General features: G+C 42.7%; 1 protein-coding gene across 5 annotated transcripts in view; it reads left to right on the forward strand.

Moving 5' to 3' along the window:
- SLC8A3 (solute carrier family 8 member A3) overlaps positions 1–19,689 on the forward strand; it is a 451,466-nt gene that overhangs the window by 294,883 nt on the left and 136,894 nt on the right. For 3 of the 5 annotated variants that reach the window (XM_069208805.1, XM_069208806.1, XM_069208810.1), the window contains one exon: positions 2,501–2,607. The exons of the other annotated variants lie outside the window; for them this stretch is intronic. In XM_069208805.1, coding sequence (XP_069064906.1) covers positions 2,501–2,607 — 107 coding nt within the window. Of the gene's footprint in view, positions 1–2,500; positions 2,608–19,689 lie in introns of those variants that run through there. 5 annotated transcript variants of the gene reach the window in all.

Below are 19,689 nucleotides of genomic sequence, written 5' to 3' on the forward strand. Positions count from 1 at the left end.
TTAAAGTTGATCAGTGGTATTTTATACATTCAAGGATACCAGGGCAAAAGTATATAGTGGCTTACTATATCTTTTGGGCTCCACATTTAAAAAAGAACAGACTGCTTTCTATGCCTTAAGGCCATTGGCTTAATGGAGACCGAATTGCATCAACTTTCTCTATCTTGAGGTGCAGGGTTAAATGTTAACAGACCGCTTCGAGTAATTCATAGGGCACAGGATTAAATGTGGCCAGAGGGCTTCTTTGTACCTGTGAGGCTGCAGAGTTGAAGGTAAACATATTACATCCATTATTGATGTAGAGTTAAGTACGTCCAGGCTGAGTCTTATATCTTTGAGGCTATGGGATGAAGGGAGAAACAGACTACATATCACAACTTTCACGATGCCCAAGCGACTTCCTGTCTCTATCACGCTGCAGGGTTTGCTGTGACATGCCAACACACATGATCATTCTCTAAATTTGAAATACGTTATTTGAATAGAAGCACAATGCACAGACAGGAATTCTGTCTAATAAACTGACACTCAGGCTTTACTTTGTGTTGCAAAAGTTTAGTCGCTAAAAAACCAGAAGTAACACTTTAAATAAATACATATTTGCTTCTTCTTTAAAAAAAAAAGAGTGTAAATAGTACCATATTTTATAGTCTAGAAAGATGCATGTTGACTCAGACTGTGCAGTTGACTAAAGGGTACAGCTGTCTCACAAAAATACCGATCACAGAGCTGTATGTACAAATACTATTTTGCAGTCGGAAACAATTGGGCCATTTTCCGACCGCAAAAATGCTTTTACATATGTACCATTCACAAATTGTGATTCAGTAGCACGTTATCCAATCGCAGTTTGTGTGTGCATTTCGGTATTTGGAAGGGGTGTGTCAAGGGCGTCCCTTCCAAATACAGAATCACAGAAGTATGCACGAATGTTTTGCTTCCTAATTACGGTAGCAAAACATTAATTTGTACCAACACATTTGTGAATGTTGAAACATATATTTTCTGAGAGCAAGCAGTGGGCATAAGGACCCCTGCCTACTCTTTAAAAATGAAACTTAAAAGTTTAATTTTCTTTTTTTTTTTTTAAACCCATCCCGTTTTCCTTTAAGGAAAAGGAGCTGCATATAAAAAAAGAGATTGTTTTATTATTAAAGCAGTGACAGACACGATGGTCTGTGGATCTCAGCAGCACACCATCCCTGTGATGTCCACGATTCCTAATGAGTCGCAAATTGCGACCTACCTCATTATTATTAATGAGGTAGGTCTATTTGCAAGCCCTTTAGGAATTGCTATTTTTTAAATCTTTATTTTGTAGAGTAGGAATTGTGATTTCTTAAGTGCTATTCAGAAAGAATCTCAATTAAGAAATCACAAATTCCTATTTTTTGTACATATAAGCCATAGTTTACAGCAACTCAATGACTGCTTCAGATATACAGCCGATCCAGGTAAATTTGGTAAAAGGAACTAGGACAAAGCCCACTATAACTTAGCATGTAAGAGAATTTAGGGGAAGTGTTTAAGGAGACAGCGAAAGGTAGCTGCTTTGGAGTAGGCTACAATGGGACACAGATGAAGAAGGGTCATTTTCGTTAGGTTAGAGGAGGAAGGGGATAGACAAGGTAGCTTGAGGGCACATTGGGAGGGTTGAGAGAACGTAGTCGTGATAGTGGAAGTGACGGGGTAGACCGGAGGGGAGGCTCTAGGGTGGAAAAGAGCAGAGGTGACAGTGGGAGTGCAGACTATGGTAGTGGTGAACAGGCAGTGTAATTGTAAGGGCTGGACGCTATGCAGAAGAGGCGACTTTAAGTCACTCTAGACCTAGAAATTGAGGGACATCACCAGGTATGAGTGTGGAGTGTAGAGGAAATTATAAAAGGTGCTCGAGTTTATGGCCAACTCACCTTCTACATACAAATAAATGAGTGATAACAATTTGGCCTTACTTCATAGTTTATTTAGATGATAAACTAGTTACAGTCAATGTAAAACCTCAAGTAAAGGGTGACAGAAAAGCCTCTAACAGCCACTGACCCTTTTGAGAGCATGTTGATACATTGGCCTGGATCCTAGAAAACAGAAGTCCCTTATAACCGGCATCAGATAAATCCATTGACCAGTCATGTGTCTTGGCTACTATAGCTTCTCCGCGACTACCCAACTTCCAACTGCTATTACACACCTCCAGGTAGCTCCTACTGCAGTTGAAACCCAGTCCCAGGCCTCCATTTCTCAACAATCCCTGGAGATGTTAAGCAGATGGAGGGAGGGAGGGATTATATATTGGTTTTGAATTTCTGGATTTAGCATAAACAAGTAATTGACATGCGATAATTGATTCAAACCAGGTGTAGCATAGAAAACTTGGATGAACTTTGCCAGTGGATAGTCTTGGGAGTGAACTTTGACCTTTCCGTCCTCCTGCTCCTTGCCCTTCCTTGTCTTTGATCCGTCCTTTCCCTCTCCTTGTGACACATTGTTTTTCCATCCACAGCAAAACAGTTCAGATCAAAATTATTGATGACGAGGAGTATGAGAAAAACAAGAATTTCTTCATTGAGCTGATGGAGCCCCACATGGTGGATATGAGTATTCAGAAAGGTGTAGTACCGGCTGCTCCAGACGAATGCTAACACTCTCTTCTCTTCCTCCTCGCTCCTTACCTCCTCTTTCCTTTCCTCCTCATTTTTTCCTACCTTATAGTTTGCTTTGCTTCTTCGACTACCATATTAACGCTGCTTTAAATGTTTAATCTTGCCTCATTGCTCCTGTGGTCTTGTGAAAAGAGACTGAAGATGACTGATTGTTCTGCACTGGGGGATGGTTTGCACGTGGGAGGTTGGACTGCCTGAGTTATGAGCAGCAATTTAGGGGCCACTTTCCAATATCAGCAGTAATTTATCAGAGTAAACTTTTACAGTCACCAGATAATTACAGGAGCTCCGTGATTACTTTCCCCTAATCAATAAGCAATTTGGTGAGGTGTGTAACAAGAAAAAATCTGTGCTCTCGTTGTATTAAAGAAACTTATTAGTAGATCTGGTGGTATTTTGAAAGAGAGGGGAACATTCAACCACCCAGAGACCTGGCTTGAATAGGGGTTGAGGGAGCCCTCGTTAGTTCAAAGGGCTGTCTTCTGCCTGTGATTACAATGACTGGCAACATAAGGTAGTCACTTGCAAAGGAAACAAAATGTGACCATTGTTCGTGCCTAGTGGACCTGGATAGATACTCAGAACATGCACATTTGCACTGTATACACAATATCTCTTTTTTGTTCCAAGGAAACTCTGGTAACCTATCATTTGAAATCCTGTTGTAAATTCAATTTGCCCAACGGCTACTTTGCACAGCTGCTGAATTTTTGAATATACAATTAAATGGCTAAAGGAAAATTCAATTTTATTTGCATCATGTTACTCTTTATTTGTGTTCAACAGTATCTGTCTCACATTCTATATGTTTTGTGACCAGTAGAAGTTCTCTTGTTTTTCTGCTGGACACTTGGATAATGTAACCTGCACTGGTAGATGTTTAGGCGGTGACCTGTGCTGATTTGCCCAGTGTGTGTAGTTTTGCCCTTGATTACAAACTTCTTTTATCTTCAGTATTTTCACTGTTAAATTGCTCTGTGTGAGTTGTTATTTTGTCCTCCTGTAAAGTGAAAGTGTTTTTCAAGTTAAGGCTGTATCGTGCGACATTCAACCCATTCATTTTGCACAGCATTCCCTTGATTTGAAAAGCATTTTTGCTTCACTGGAGGACAAAAGACAGTTGTCGCAGAGCAATTTAGCACCACTGATACGAAAGTAGAAAAACAACATGCAATCAAAGGGCAAAACTACATTGAAAGGGCAGACTAGGACAGATCACGCCTTTTGCACCAACCAGCATAGTTTGAGCAACCTAGCCCCTATGCTCCAAAGTTCAGAAAGCCATATGGGGTATCTGGTCAGCTGGAACCTGCATGAATTTACACCAGATTAAGCCTTTGAATGCACTAGTTAAAACTTCCACTGCGCTGGTTTGACCTGAACAGCTGGGTGGGTTGAGCCATTCAGGCCAGAATGAATGCCTGGTTTTGGTTGAAATTAAATGAAATGAATACGATTTATAGGCACTGATAAAAGTTAGACCTACTGAAGGGAATGAAAGCGAGAGTAAAAAAACCTGATCTAAGTACACATAACACCCGTTAGAGAGTAAATAGCCAGGTTTCTAAGGCTTTTCGGAATAGGGTATGGGACTGAAGACAGGATATGGAACAGGGGAGGAAGTTTCATAGATTTGATGCGCCCACCGAAAAGGCTCTACCTCCACACCTTGCCTTTTGGTATTTGGGGACCACGAGAAGATTCACGCTTGAAGATGGAAACTGCCTGGAGGGAATGTACCATTGAAACATGGCTCTAATTCCTTCAGGCCTGATGTTTTTCAAGGCCTTGTGAACAATGCAAAGACCTTTAAAAATACTGTGTTTGTAGCCAGTGGAGCTTCCGAATCCCTGCAGAGACTGAGTTTTAGGCACATCGAGAATCAGTCTTGGTGCTATATATTGAACCAGCTGCACTTTGGCTATAGTAGTCTCGTTAATGTCCAGGTGCAGCGCATTACAATATTCAAGCCTAGATGAGGTCAATGCCAAAGCCACTTGCTTGCGCGCCTGGAGAGAAATGTAGGGAAACATATTCCTAAGTATACCAATCATCCAGAAACAGGTCAAAACCGTTTGGTTGACCTGAAGGTCAAATGACAGGTTATTGTCAACCAGTACTTCAAGGTTCTTTGCAGTCTCTGTTGGAGTAGGTAAAGTACCCAACATATCTGGCCACCACAAGTTAGTCCAAATGGATGGTTGACTACCAAAGTTCAAGACCTCTGGCTTACATCCATTAAGTCTGAGGTAGTTTTTACCCATCCCATCCAGATGGCTACTGCCTGGAAGCAGTTTTTAAAGTTGATGGCAGTTGCTTCCATATCTTTAGTTATTGACACAACTATTTGAGAGCCATTAGTGTAAGACAGAACCTGGAATCCAAAAGACCTTATAATCTTAGCCACCGGGGAGACATACAACTTAAGTAGTGTGGGGCTAAAAGAGGAGCCCTGAGGCACCCCACATGGCAAGTTGACCATGGATCGAATGCTGTTAACTGCTGAAACCAAGGCGGTTTCTGTCCCATGGTTGCTCCTGAACCCAAACTGTGAGGCATCCAACCGTACATGTTGTTCCAGATGAGCCATCTACTGGGAATGCAGGTGTTTATTCCAAGTTTTTGGTGGGTAGAGACAGCCCAACTGCAGGATTTTAGGAGGGAAAGGTTCAAACGTAGAGCCAAATTTCATACTAATAAGATAAGACTGTCAGTTTAGGTGTGAAAGGGGTAAAACAGGAGAGGAGAGCTGTTGAGTTCTCTTTAATTATCACAGTGTCTGATGGACTTGACACTGCATGGAACTCCATTTGGGAAGGAAAAGAGGACTCCAAATTAGAGCAATCAAGTTCTTTATAAATTCTGAAGATTTGCAGACATCTGATTGACTAGACCAAAGAGATCCCTTGAGGACCTCACTGTTGCCAGCTTGTTAGAGCAGTAGATAGATTTCTCTTCCTTAGTATTGGCTTTATATTCTGCTAGCTTAGGCTTATAGCTGTCTCTTTCAAGTTGATCATAGCACTTACACCAGGCCAGTTCTAGTCTGCCAGAAAACTATGGGGGGGCTGGCGTCTTCCTCCACAAGTGGGTTTCCTTCATGGGAGCCACAATATTAATGGGTGGCGTAAGCAATAGGAAAACTCCATGGCCAAGAGGTGTCTGAAGGTGTCTTGCGTTCACTTCACAGAGGTATCTTATCCCACTGGCCGCATGTATGGCTGGGTCTGGTCAAAGCTGAATGCATCATTTTTTGGGACTGACTTGAACATTGGATGGGAGCCTCATCTTTTGTTTCCTGTTCGGGACTGTCACGGGTTCCCTAGTGTTCCTCAATAGGAAATAGTATGTGGGAAAGTCCACCCTGTGTAGGGAGGGTGGCCTGTGGTACTTCGACCGACAGCCTAATGTCCGACAGGCCATCGGCCAAAGATTTCCCTCCTTGAGGAAGCAAAATCTTCGCTGACAAAAACATAGCACTCCCCCAACTCTAAACATTGCAAGGACTGTGAGTTTGGCACAGAACTCCAGCCACCAAACATTAAATCAGACCCCTGATCTTCTGTCCTTTGTAGCTGTAGAAGTATCATCATTCATCAATTTAATCCTCTTAGTGAGCATTACAGCAATCGCTAAATATTTGACCTTATGGCCTTAAAAAACAGTCACCACACATTTGCATAGTTAGGTTAACTAGCATTATGCGCTAGACTACTGACTTAAAACATTGCTGTTTTCTTTTTTTTCTGCCTTTACGCGAGGATGTGCTCCTCCCCCTAGTAGTAAGCTGAAAGGGGCACTACTGTATGTGTAGACAGTCTTTGTGTTCCATGGAACTGGATGTACATCCTTTATGTACGGTGTTTGAAATTGATCCTCCATTTGACATAAGAAAAGTATTATAAGGGCAGCTCAAAACATGCCTCTCTAGTCAGTTAGCCTCTGAGTACATCCATGGGAGCACTAAGAATAAATATGCCCCTGTCTGAACAATGAAGGCTTTTTAGATGCAATGCTAGTGCACTGACAATTTACATTGCACGTGTTATTTGCATCTATTGAGGGTTAGTAGCAATTCTAACAAGTGCTGTATATAGCATCAGATGTCATGTGAACATGGCACTACAGATGGGGTAATAACATGGAGAAGAGATGATGACAAATCATGGTTGAAACATAAGCTCACACAATACATGACATCATTAAAGAGCATTTCATATTTTCAGTACGGTGGCTGAAGAGTCAGACTGGGCCAGGGGATGCATGAGGGATACCTGGGCAGACACCGGGGTTGTCACAGGGGTTGTCATATGACTGGGCACTTGTGTGCAACACATGGGGTTTTAGGGATCTTTTGGATTCCTGAAGAGTGGAGATTATTTCAAGTTGGGAGGGAAGGCCCTCCGGAGAAGAGGTCCAAGCAGCGAAATGATCTGAGCTGACAGGCAAGGAATCGTGGTGAGAAACACCTAAAGACCACGTAAAAGCATTTAGCGAGATAGGAAAATAGTTATGCCAATTACACCCCTACATGCTCTGTACTCCCCCCACCACCCTAAGGCCCAGAATCCATGCAGACCACATCCATGACTAGGGTGGGATGATCATCAATCCCAAGCACTGCAGATCAGAAACATGATTGCAGGAAAAGGGAAAATGAGATACTGGTCGATATTTAGATATGCGGGAAAGGTCACCTGTCAGCCTCCGATGCATAAAGACTTGAAGCATTTGGGTTAGAAGGCTTAGAGGATGGAGTTATTGAAGAGGAAAAGAAGGCTTTACAAAATCCTGGACAGTAGAGAATGACATTTTCTTAGTTTAGGCAGTAAACAGGTTGGAGGAACACAGGATGGGTTGACTGACTGGAGAATCAGGATCAGAGTCATGGGTAAAGTTAAAGGTCTAGTTGGAAGGTGTGAATAGTGAAGGAAGATGTGGTGCCACTGGGAGGAGAGGAAGTGAATAGGGTGTTCAGTGTCCTTGTTGGATTCTGGCAGAAAAACCCAACTCTACATCATTATCTGTTAGTGATGCTAGACAGATTGCTGATGGTGCCTGAAGAAGTGCAGAGAGGTGATAGTTCAGGTTAATTCCTGGGGTGAGGTTTGACCCTGGAAAAACACTGAGGTGGCATTTCTACTTGCCTAAATAAAGTGTCACTTAGTGTGCTAATGGCTTTCTTAGAGATCTCAAAATGATACTGGGTGTAGACTTGCTACATCTGTGCAAGCGGGAGCTCATAGTGTCCTGAAAAACCACTCCGTTCATTTCATAGTATGACTTGTGAGCTTGTGAGTTAAAACCAAGTAGTGCTTTCCCCGTGGCTAGATTTTGAAACCATTTCCATTCACTACCCCCTACATTTGACTAACCTGGCTAACAACTAACACAGAGGTCGATAGCAGGTGCCCTGAAACCAGGCAAAATCATCAAAAATACTTAGATTGCTCTAATTATCAACTAAATGCTAAAACAATGTGTATTATCCCATTGTGGCACTATCAGAGCCTATTGAACTGGCCTAAAGTACTGCCTATTGGAGATCAGAAATGAAGATCAAAACCTTTTCGATCTTTTAGCTACATTGGTGGGCGATAGAAAGATGGTATTTTTAAATCATTACATCTGTAAGTATTCTTTAACCTGTTTATTTACAACAAGAGTTAACCAGATAATAGTGTTTGGACAAAATACTAAGTTAAACATATTGAGTGGACAAAATATTGTGAAGTTAAGTTTCTATGGATATGCAAATCTTTACTATACCTAACTCTGCATATATGTACCTTGATGATATGTATATGTTGAAGGTGCATAGATGTGGAGATATGAATAGTAAATCTATACTTACCTATGTGTGCTTACTTTATCAATATTTGGTCCTTGATATTTTTTACACAATTTTGTGTTCATATAACATTTTTAGCTTCGATATTCTATCAGACAACCCCAAATATTTTCATAATCAGGCCACTTTAAATGATCATAGAATGTATTTTAAAATGTAATAGTATATAAAATGGATAGTCACCCACTTATCTTTCATATCATATTCAGTGACTCACTCTTTGCCGTCTTCTATTCAGAATTATTAAAATTTCATTTCAATTCAAATCAGTATGTTTGTCGTGTCCTATTTATAGTATCCAACAACACAAATTATCAGCGAATGGTCAACTGTGTAGTGCAAGCAATCTATAGAAGACAGCATTCTACAAGACAGCATACTCAGTCCAGAAGACCATTTCTGTGAAATAGAACACAATACTGTGAGTCTCATTCATTGATATTCAGAAGAAAAAATTGAAGGTCATGCCATAAAGAAATATTTAAATATTTAATATTATCGTTCTGCTCTCTTTATAATGACGAGGATCTCTCACTGAATAGTTACTCACAAGCTCAGTGGTCAACCTTCAAAGTGGCAGCACTTTAAATGTGAAAATATCTAGTTACCGTAAACTCTCTAAGCTGTGCAATTTACAATTAGTTATGTATTTGACTTAACCAATAATAATATCTCTAATTCACACTGGTGGTTCTTTCCAAGCAGATATACTCAGACCTACATTGAAACTTTCCTCAATGCTACCTAGCAATCCGTCCCCATTGTATTATGAAGAAAATAAAATACTATGGACCGCAGATCATGGCTTGAAGTATTTGGTATTCGAGGCTTCTGCTTTATTTATTCTTCTACAGTATCATGAGTTGAGCTGAACAGTTCTCAATAGGTATGTCCCCTCCTCATCATATTTCTATTTAGTAAGGGCAGTGATGAAATAGAAAACATTAACTATGGGTTGGAACCTCTTTCCTGCTTTGAGTAGCTGTTATCCCTCAGGACAGAACTGTTTGCACTGGAGTCCTTTAAGTCACTCACCTCCCGGTATTGTTAGAGATGGTGACATTGCATCTGATGAACCATTCTTCCCAGTTGGCTGAAAGGGCACATTTTCCTTTCAAACACTTTTTTTCTGATCCGTATAACTGGCAATATGTGGCAAGCACATCTAATGGCAAAGTGGCTTAAACCTCCTATGGCCTTTGTCACCATTGTTTGCTAAATGACAACGATTCGACAATCCCCTTAAAAGTATCACGGGTTCTTCGCCGATACGTCTTTCCTCAGGGTGCTGAAATGCTTGTCCCTGAAGATTTACAAATAGTGTGACCGGGCGGATGTGGCACCTCTCTGTAGATTGCAATAAACTGGTTTGTTCTGAGAACTTTTTAGTGAAGAATCAAAAGGGCTGATTGAAGGGAATATCGAAGCCAAAATACCGACAGGTCACAATTTTGTGACTAGAATATTGAGGGAAGAAGATAAAAAAGGTAGCTGCAAAGAGGGAGGTATGGATTTATTATTCTAAACTCCACATCAGCATACATCACCATGGTATGTATATGTGGAGTTAGGTACAGAAAATCTATACAAACTTACCTTTTGACATTTTGTCCATTGATATTCTGGGCTCCATATTGTGACCCACTGATATTCTGGCTTTGAAATTCCCGACCCACATCAAAAGACCTACTATACAATTAAATAGAACAGTCCCCACAGTGTATTAACCCCAAACCCCATTTTACACTTCTATTCATGCAGTAATCCCGATTAGTGCTTGCATTACCAAGAAGCCCCCTTATCTGCCAGAAGCGAATTAACCCTATTATCTGCCAGTAGTCTTCTCAGTAGCCAGTAACCCATACTCCGTCAGTAATCGCCCATTAGCCAGCATCAACTTCAACAGTCACTGGCTGCCCAGATCGAGTGGACCCAGAAATTATTAGTCCTTCATCAGTCAGTAGTCCAATATTAGCAAGGGGAGAGCCCCTCATCAGGCATTACCTCCCCATTACCCAGAAGCCTCCTCATTAGCCAGTAGCCACCCTATTAGGCCCCTGTCATCCAGTGGCTCCCCAAACAGCAAGAACCCTCATTAGCCAGTAGTCACTTAATTAGCTCCATCATTCACCAGTAGTCTTCTCATTAGTCAAAAGCTCCCAAATCAGCCAACTCTCCCCCATTAGCGAGCACCCCCCCATTACCAGTCACCCCTGCTCAACAAATAGTCCATCATTAACCCATATTCATCTTATCAGCAAGTAATCCCCCATTAGCCAATTGCCTCTCATGATCTAGGAGTCAAATAATCTGCCAAAAGTCCACTCAGGCACAAATCAGCCAGTAGTGTCTGAGCCATGACATCAGTCGCTAGTGGGATTTTCAACTGCCCATCAGTTAATAGCCCCACCCACAGACCAGACAATGCCGCCTCTACAAGAGTGTCATAACCTGATGGGCTGTGCTGCAGCCAAGCTGCTCCTTTCTCCTGATGGTGCCACAACTCTAGCTGTTCACTTGTCTCAGTGTGAGGCAGGTATGGATTTAGATTCCAATGGAACGCGGCTACAGGGCCGCTTGGATATTGGCACTCAACCCCTGTATCAGCGAATGTGATGCATCAGTCTGCCACGTTTCCCTCGCCGGCCCGCGAGGGTTAGCAAGGGGAAGTTTACTGATATCAACTGTTAGAAACAGATGAGCCCTGGAGCCACCAGCGGCAATAGCAGTACTGTGAGGTCTTCAACCCAGTTCCACTGTTCTGTGTTTACATTGAACCTTATACAGGAATGGGAGCCCCCTAGCCTCCCCGAGCATGAACATCAGTTTACGACACTTCACTCATCTAAATTAGGTACAGGACGGAGGGAGCCGAAGAACTCTTTCTTGGTTCACTTTTGGTCCCCCAGGTCTAGACACCACAAGATTTGTACTAGGCCTTCCTGGGGTGGGACATAGCTATATTTGGGTGCTTGTATGAATTAGAGAAACAGGTCTCTTGAGTAGTCCACCTACTGATGGGACAGATAAGTGTATGAGTTGGAGTTGGAGGAGTGAGGGAGTAAGACAACGGTTTGGCCAGATGCACACTAGCCACGTTTACTGGGGCTGGCTGTTCTGTCGGGAACACACAAGTCTCTTTCCTGGCCGTTATTGTGGCAGAGCAAACAGGCCTGTTAGTGGCCTGCAGAAAAGCTCAAGAACAAACAGAAACTTTGCAATGTAAACTGATAGAGCTTTAGAGGAGCTCCATGTGTGGTGGGACGGCTGCCTGCAAGCATATGTTCTCACTATACTCCCAGTCTTCCTCTGCTGCACAACAAACAAAACTCAGCTTTGGATTGCTCTGCACCTATGTCGGTCCTGCTGGTGAGAGCCTTGGGTTGTTGTCAAATTCACACATGGGTTGGTGTACTTACACACACCCACGAATAGCATCTGTACTGAAGGCAATGCAATTAAAGAGTGGGTCTGGTTATTTTGCTGACTTGCGTCTCTTTTCATGGTTAACTGTCACAGAAGAGGAAGGTCAGGATCATTTGTAAACATTGCAGAGAAAACTGGAAAATGTTCAGTATGAGAAGTTATTTGGTGGTATCTTTGATTAACTGCGACACACACACATATGTGCCTCACTCTGTCACACACAAACACACACGAATATGCGCCAAGATATATTCCATTGCTTTTTTAAATGTTTATTCGTTTAAAAAAAATATTTAACCAAAACCAGGAATCAAGGTGTTAAAATTGTGCATTAAGGTAAAGTAACATTGAAGAGGCCTTGTCATCATGAGGATCATTGTTTCCATACATTAAGTACTCTGTGAAGTACTAAACATTGTTTTTAAACCGAAGTTCACTCTACTGTGGTAATAAAGTGCAACTTGACCTTTCCATTGTAGCAACAAATGTGTGAATGTGAATTTATTAGAACAGTTGAGCTAAATAATGTGCTTTTGGGCCACATTTACTGTCAGAGCCGCAGCTTCTCAGCATGCAATAAATACACAAATAAACAAATGTATATATATATATGTGTGTATGTGTGTGTGTGTGTGTGTGTATATATATAAATGATTAAAAAAAAAAACTAACTGCATAGAAGCTATGTGTTTCATTGTATGTAGTTCATTCTCATGGTGTCCATTTTGAAATGCTGAGATATATTCACTTGAAGATAGTATCTAACCTACTTATTGGAACCCATCAGAGATGCCTTCATACCGAGTGCAATGATTACTCGTAGGGTTCAGGGGTGCAGAAGTGCTCTAGAGATTTGGTGAGATTCTTTTTTTTAAGTTATTGATGCCATTCCCACTGCCTCATACAATTACAGTGCCTTCCCCAGGGCAATCCTGTGTTTGTTGACAGTGCCTTGCCTAATGACAGTTTTCCAATCAGTGACAGCGTTGTTTTGAATGACATTGCCCAAACCAATCACACTTGGTCCCTAACCAGAGATCCTCTTCCTGGGATACTGCTTCTCCCATTGATGTTGCTCCATCTAGAGGTACTGCTCTGTCTGATGAAAGTATCCTGTATAATGAGAATGGCCTTTGTGGTGTCAGTGCCACATAAAATAGCACTGCCTAATTTATTCAAATTTCCTAGCCAAGGATGGTGCCCTATTTAATTCTAGTGTCCCATCCAGTGGTACTACTTCCTGCAACGTGGCTGCCTTCTCCTTGAAGCTGCCTTCTCTATGGACACTGTCCAATCCAGTGCGGGTATTCCATTGTGTGCCATTGCCTCATCCAATGAAAGCCCTCCATTGACTGAGACTGCCTCGTCCAATAGATGTTATCATACAGTAGTACCACCTTATCAAGTGACAGGGCCACAGTCATTGGCATATCATATTGTGCAGTTAACCAATGGGTTAGTAGCACACAGAGGAAGCACTGTTCCAACTGACAGGCCCTCGTCTAATCACTACACCATGTCCAGTGACAACAACTGGGCCAATGTTAGTGCCTTCCTAAATTACATCAGTTTAGATCGGTTACATCACCTGTTGTTGCAAAATTCGGATTCTCAACTCAGTGACCGTGCTGAGTCCTTTGGTGACCCATCCGCCCTTGGCACTGGCTCCTAAATTTGCACTTCACCTACCGATTGAGTTGCAAGAAGCTACATCTTCTTAAGATCAGTGGGACCTGGGTCTCAGTTTGTGAAGAACTATGTAACTCAGACATATTTTCATCACCAAATCATTTGTCTTTTCATTTGATTTCTTGATGCTGTTCCTCTGGCAACCCTGCCCCAGAGACCCACAGGACATGGGAAATCCAAACATATACTCTGGAAGCCATTGCTTCTAGCATTCGGTTGAAATAAGAATGACACATACGAACAAACACTGGAATTTACATATGGAGAATTAGTGTGACAGCAAAAAAGTCACATTACAAGTCCCTTGGTAATCCCGCATGAGAGATGATTTAAACAAGAATTTATGCCTTAATCAGGATTCAGAGTTGTGAAGAAATTACCGTACCCCATGGTAACCGTCTTTCCTGGGCTTGGTATTATCACAGCAATTGAAAGTGGTTGGCAGGAGTTGGTATGAGTACAAATTAAAGTTATTTTACCTTGTTATTGTGATAGCACATCTGGATACATGCCATTGAATCCCAGCCATGGGAGCTGTTACTGATGTCTTTGCGCATCTTGTTGCGTTCTCCACTCAGAGGCACAGATTGTTCTGACACCAGCTACATTCTCCTTTATAATGTGTTTCAGTGAGGTCCGTGATTCAGTAACACATTCATACATCGAGGGAAAATCGCATTCCTGGGCTCTCAACTAGTAAACTGCCTTAGATGAGTATATTAGAGGGTGCTGATACGTGCACTATGAGTCGCAGGTTTTAATGTATTAATTTAATTTTTCGTTTATTCCATAACAGAAGTATAAAATGCACTTTTCAGATAAGATACATTCTGGAGGCGTAAGAACAACGCCAAATTGCAGTTAATTGTGGATTGCATCCTTATTCCTTCTTGCGTTCTTATCAGACGCAATTCCATTTTAGGGTGGCATTAAACTACCCGAGCTGGGACAAGCACATGTGTCAGGACGTAATGAGTTCCACCGTTAGTGACCTCGAAGCTGTGCTTGGTGATTTGGGCATTACCAACAGGTTGTGGGCGGCAGACCTCAGGTTCCTGGTGGGTGTGTAGGTTGTCAGTTTGCTGATTCCCAGCAGGATTGGCAGCTTTTCACCCTTGCAACTGATGGATAGTAAAAGTACTGGCTACTATTAGGTAGAGGTGTCATTTCTAAACTTAGGTGTTTAAAAAATACAATATTGGTATACAATACTCAGCTACTGCTTTGACAGACCACTCTCTGCTGTTCATGGCATGCATGCTGAAATTTAAATGGGGCGCCATATTCTTTTTTTAAAATGCTTTGCTTTTCACAACTAGCCTTATTAGAGCACGGTTAGAAGGGAAATCTACAAGGAGAGAATATGTGTTGGCAGTGATGGTTCATGTGTGCTCTTTGTAGAGAATTCCTTAGCACTCCCTCATAGCAACATTATTTTTAGTTTCGGATAATTTTACTACTCGAAGTAAAATTAATGGCAACACAAATGCAGTGCACTATGCTTATATTCAAGGTGTGACCAGTGTGCTTGTGTCTGTGTGTGTTTGTGGGTGTGTGTGTGTGTGCATGTATTTGTATACCATTCAAATTGTACAGTGAATTGCTTTGCCTATTCTTGTGCTTGTTTTGGATTATCTCATGAGTTTATGCCCCTGATTTTGAGACAGGTGAATGCAAGCCTTGATCACCTTGCTCACCTACACTTTCTTTAGGAGTGCGTCTGCCAATACATTGGTGCCTGACCATCAAACTCCCGTACTGGGTCATGTCTACATAGAAGGAGGTGAAAAGGCGTGCCTCCGGTCCCGAATTAGTGATTACAACCACTGTCAGCTAACTTCCCACCCACTTCTCTACCCAGTTCTAATCTGGAGGCAGCCCTCGTGAGGCAGGTGATGTGGAGTGGGAAATGGCATGCCTATCACCACAAAAGCTACCGCCTGCTCAACCCTAGGATTCAATTTGAGCCACTTTGGCTACTCAAAAGCATCTCTACACGTTGTCCAAGGGGTGCCTTCTCCTTTGGATTTAAATTTGTAGTACTGTCAAAGAAACCAGGATCTGCCATGTGAATTCCAGGACTTGGCATTCTTCCGTGTCCCAGCACAGCATAATCTTTTGGGAAGCCTTGCAACTTCAGACACTCTGGAACTTGTACTGATGGATAGGCAGTGGTGGCAGCAGTGGGAGGGAGGGCCGTGCCACTGTTTCCCATTCACACTCACTGATTCCATTCCAATCAAGATGTGGCTCATAAAATCCAAATTAAATTCCGTAGAGGTGGTCATGCTGTGGAATCATGCATAGTCCCAGGAGTAGAAAGGGGCATTGGAGAATGTTCACACCCTACTGTGAAAGAGTCAGGGATGCAAAATTACCATGGCTGAGAAATTCCACAAAAAATGTAAGTTTCTGTTTTTTTCTCATGGCCCACTCCCCATTTCCCATACACTTTATTGTCAGATTACATCAGATCTATGAGTCCTGGCATTCTCTATTCAGATACAGTTTACATGAAGAATACCTGTCTAGCTCTCCTGTTGCCATTGGCATAACTGGCTGTCGGTCCCCGCAGGATACTCTACTATGTTTTTCTTCCTTCCACTGGTTTGAGTTACCTGTTCCATCGGATCACAGACACGCCCTCTCGTACATCATAATGTCTCAATACAATTGGTTAATTTAACTCTGTCCCTTTGCTGCATCAAGTCTTCAGGTTTTGGTTTATTATGCATCTTCTTTGTCTCACACCCTACCTTGGTGGAGAGTGAGTGTTGGTGGCACACCTCAAGGAAGAGGCTTCCTTTACGATATAAGGATGTGATCGGGTGGAAGTGAAAAATAAGCTTTTGTGTTTGCCCTCTTCTTATGGTTGTATGTCTATTTCTACTACATTCACTCACCGATTGCTTTACTTTCCTACCATCGTCCTACTTTTAAGTTGTCTGTCTATCCATAACATTGGAACTAGATTGACTTTTCCCCATTACCCAGTCATCTCACCAGCCTTGCCCAGTCCTTACAAAGTGGAAGGCATAGATGCCAGAATTGTATTGACTTTAGGAGTATACAGGATGCCCATTTCAAAGTTTTGTACAGAATTCCCTTTGTTGAGGAAACGAGGGATGGAGGATTCATAAAATCCTTCCCCTCTGACTCACAACTGCTTAATTACCTCATGTGTAGGCAAATCCTTCACTTGGGTCGCACAGTACTGGGAATACAATACTTGTTCTTAGGGTCGCTGCTGTTCAAAGCCCAGAAACGTAAAGATATGGGCTAGAAGATCCCACATCTGTGAGGGATGCACATACTTGCCTTCTGGTCCCCTTCACCATCTTGCTCCAGATCCTCCCTTAGTTTTTTTGCACTAGGTTCAGAGTCCACTGCCTCCCTAATCAGGGTCTGAGAATCTGCCTGAATATATGCAGCAGCTCCTCTTCCTCTGTATTCCCTATGTTGTGCTGCATAGAGGCCACTTTTCTTCCTTCCATGGTAGGCAAAGTGCCATCATAGATGCTCCAAAACAGTCTCTCTTTAGATGTATAGAGCCCTTCCCCCAAGTTCCACCTGCGTGAGAGGATGTAAAGAAAAAGGGCCCTATTTGCAGCCTTCCCGCGCAGCGCTGCACCGATGCAGGTTTGTGAAGCCGATCCCTGGCACCCATACAGCTCTGCCACCGATGCTGTGCCAAAACTTCCCAGCCCAGCACGAGCGAGGAGTGCATTCAGTGACAGTGCAAGGAAATTGCCCTTTCAACTTTGAACTAATCAGTAAACAACACCATATTCCTTCTGTCGGAGATAGAGAAAACCACAGGAGGGGATCTGAAGGGGCACAGCCTTCTTCAACCCACATAGTGAAAAGTGAAGAAAGACTTAATTTTACATCAGCGATCGAAAGATCAGAGATCTAAAGGCATGGTAAAGACTCTGTCTGAGGCTGGGGGCGCCTCATCTAGTAAGGACTTGAATGAGGAGGACAAGGTGAGGGGGAATGAAGATAACCGGCAAGTAACTGAGTCGTTACTTCACCCTAGCTTCCTTTTATCCAGACGCCTACACTGAACCATAAGTCTAAACATTTTTTTACTCTTATTTCTAATAGAATTAAATTATTTATCTTTAATACATGCCATTATGCTGCTGCCAAATTCCCTAAATCCCAATTACATTGCTTCTATCTTTCTAAATTTGATATATATATTGGGCAGTTTTTTCTTCAAAAATGTTACTGTGAATATTACATTGATATTATCAAAGATGTCATAAGTGCCATAATTTGTTGCGGTAATTAGCAGTGCATGGCAAGGGCGTGAGTTACAGTTACCTTAGGGTTACTTGAGATAACTCTAACAGGTGAATTTCTATGGTTTTGTACATTTAAAATGTGAGCCTATCTACAACGTCCCTGTAACCTTTGTTTTTTTAAAGTGAATTTCTATGTTTTTTTTATTCCCTAACTATAATGTCCCAGTAACCTTTGTTTTTTACAGCAAATGTCTATGTTTTTTTAAAACATAAAGTCATTTTCATTACTATACGTTAATCCAACTACTACCGTGCATGGCTTATGGTCGTGCACTGCAGTGGTTGGCCACAGGGCCTGTGGTCAACCCCCTAGAACCACCCAATGTTGTGCCACGCACAGCCAAATGCCATGTGGAGTGGGGTTAGCCACAAGGCCCAGCCTGTGGGCCAGTCCCTGAAACCAACCCCCCTAACCACCCAACCCTGAGAGAGAGAGAGAGAGAGAGAGAGATTGAGATTGAGATTGAGATTGAGAGAGGAAGAGCAATTTAGGTTTTGATACATAATATACTTAGAATGAGATATTTCTGGAAAAATTGAAAATAAAACTATTTTTGTCAATTATAAAGAGTGAGATCACCTTTCAGTATCTAACTTAAATATTTATAGTTGAAAAGAAACTAAAGCAGGAAACGATCACAGACTCACCTAGACTGGAACTCTTAACCTTCAATGTGCATTTCTGAGACCTTAACCTTAGGCCAGAGGTGACTCCTTACTGTGCACTGTCTAGGCTTAGGTTTGACATTCAACCTACAGGTTTTGTGGGGAAAAAGACTTCAATGTTCTATCACTAGGAATGTTTAACAGTCAAAACACTAGAAAATAAACAGACACACTGACATCTTGCTGGTGTGATACTTTGATGTTATTGCTTGGAGAGGCCATTGCAATAATAATCTCTCTCTTTCTCTCTCTTTTTCTCTCCCATCGAATCATGGACCACGGGGGGAGCCTCAAGGCCCCGCGGTCCTAGTCAGCTCCCCACATCCAGCAGGAGCCAGCATTGCTTCCTCAAGCAAGGAGCTGATTTAAATAGCAGCACCCTACTTGTGGAAGCAATGTTTACATCTATTTCCCTGCACACATACTTACATGCAGGGAAACAGAGGAAAACTCCACTTTCTGCAAGTGAGAGCTGCTTAACAGCTCTCACTTGCAGAAAGTGAAGTTTTGCTTTGAATTGGCAGGAGCTGCCAAAGCTCTCACCAAGCCAGAGCAAACAACTATGTCCCCAGGGTGAGCAGGAGCCAGCCCTGGGGGGTGGTGGTCCCCAGGGCCATCTATGGCTCCTCGTGGGGGTGGGGGGAGCCCCTCCAGCGTAAAATAGCCCCGGGAAGGTGGTGGTCATCAGAAGTCTGCAACGGACTACCTCCACTCTTTTAGTTCAGCCCCAGGAAGGTGGTGGTCCCCTGGGCTGCGGTGAGGGGCCACGCGGCCACCCACATTGTATTTGATTAAAGCCCTGGGAGGCGATGGTCCCTAGGGCTATGGGAGGGAGGGGGGAATTGCACGCCTCCCTCGTACTGTATTTTATTAAAACCCTGGGGAGGTTGCGGTCCCCAGGGCTGCAGGAGGGAGCGCATCCCCCTGCCTTATATTTGATTAAAGCCCCCTGCCTTCAGTATAATGAAAGCACCAGGGAGGTGGCTGTCCCTGGGGCATCATAATGCCCTAGGAGGGGGGTCCGGTGCGCCCCCTCCTTTATTTAAACATGACCGGGGAACCTGGCCCACCCAGGGGCTTCACAAAA

The sequence above is a fragment of the Pleurodeles waltl genome, chromosome 9 (genome assembly GCF_031143425.1).
Source record: "Pleurodeles waltl isolate 20211129_DDA chromosome 9, aPleWal1.hap1.20221129, whole genome shotgun sequence".
NCBI classification, from domain to species: domain Eukaryota; kingdom Metazoa; phylum Chordata; class Amphibia; order Caudata; family Salamandridae; genus Pleurodeles; species Pleurodeles waltl.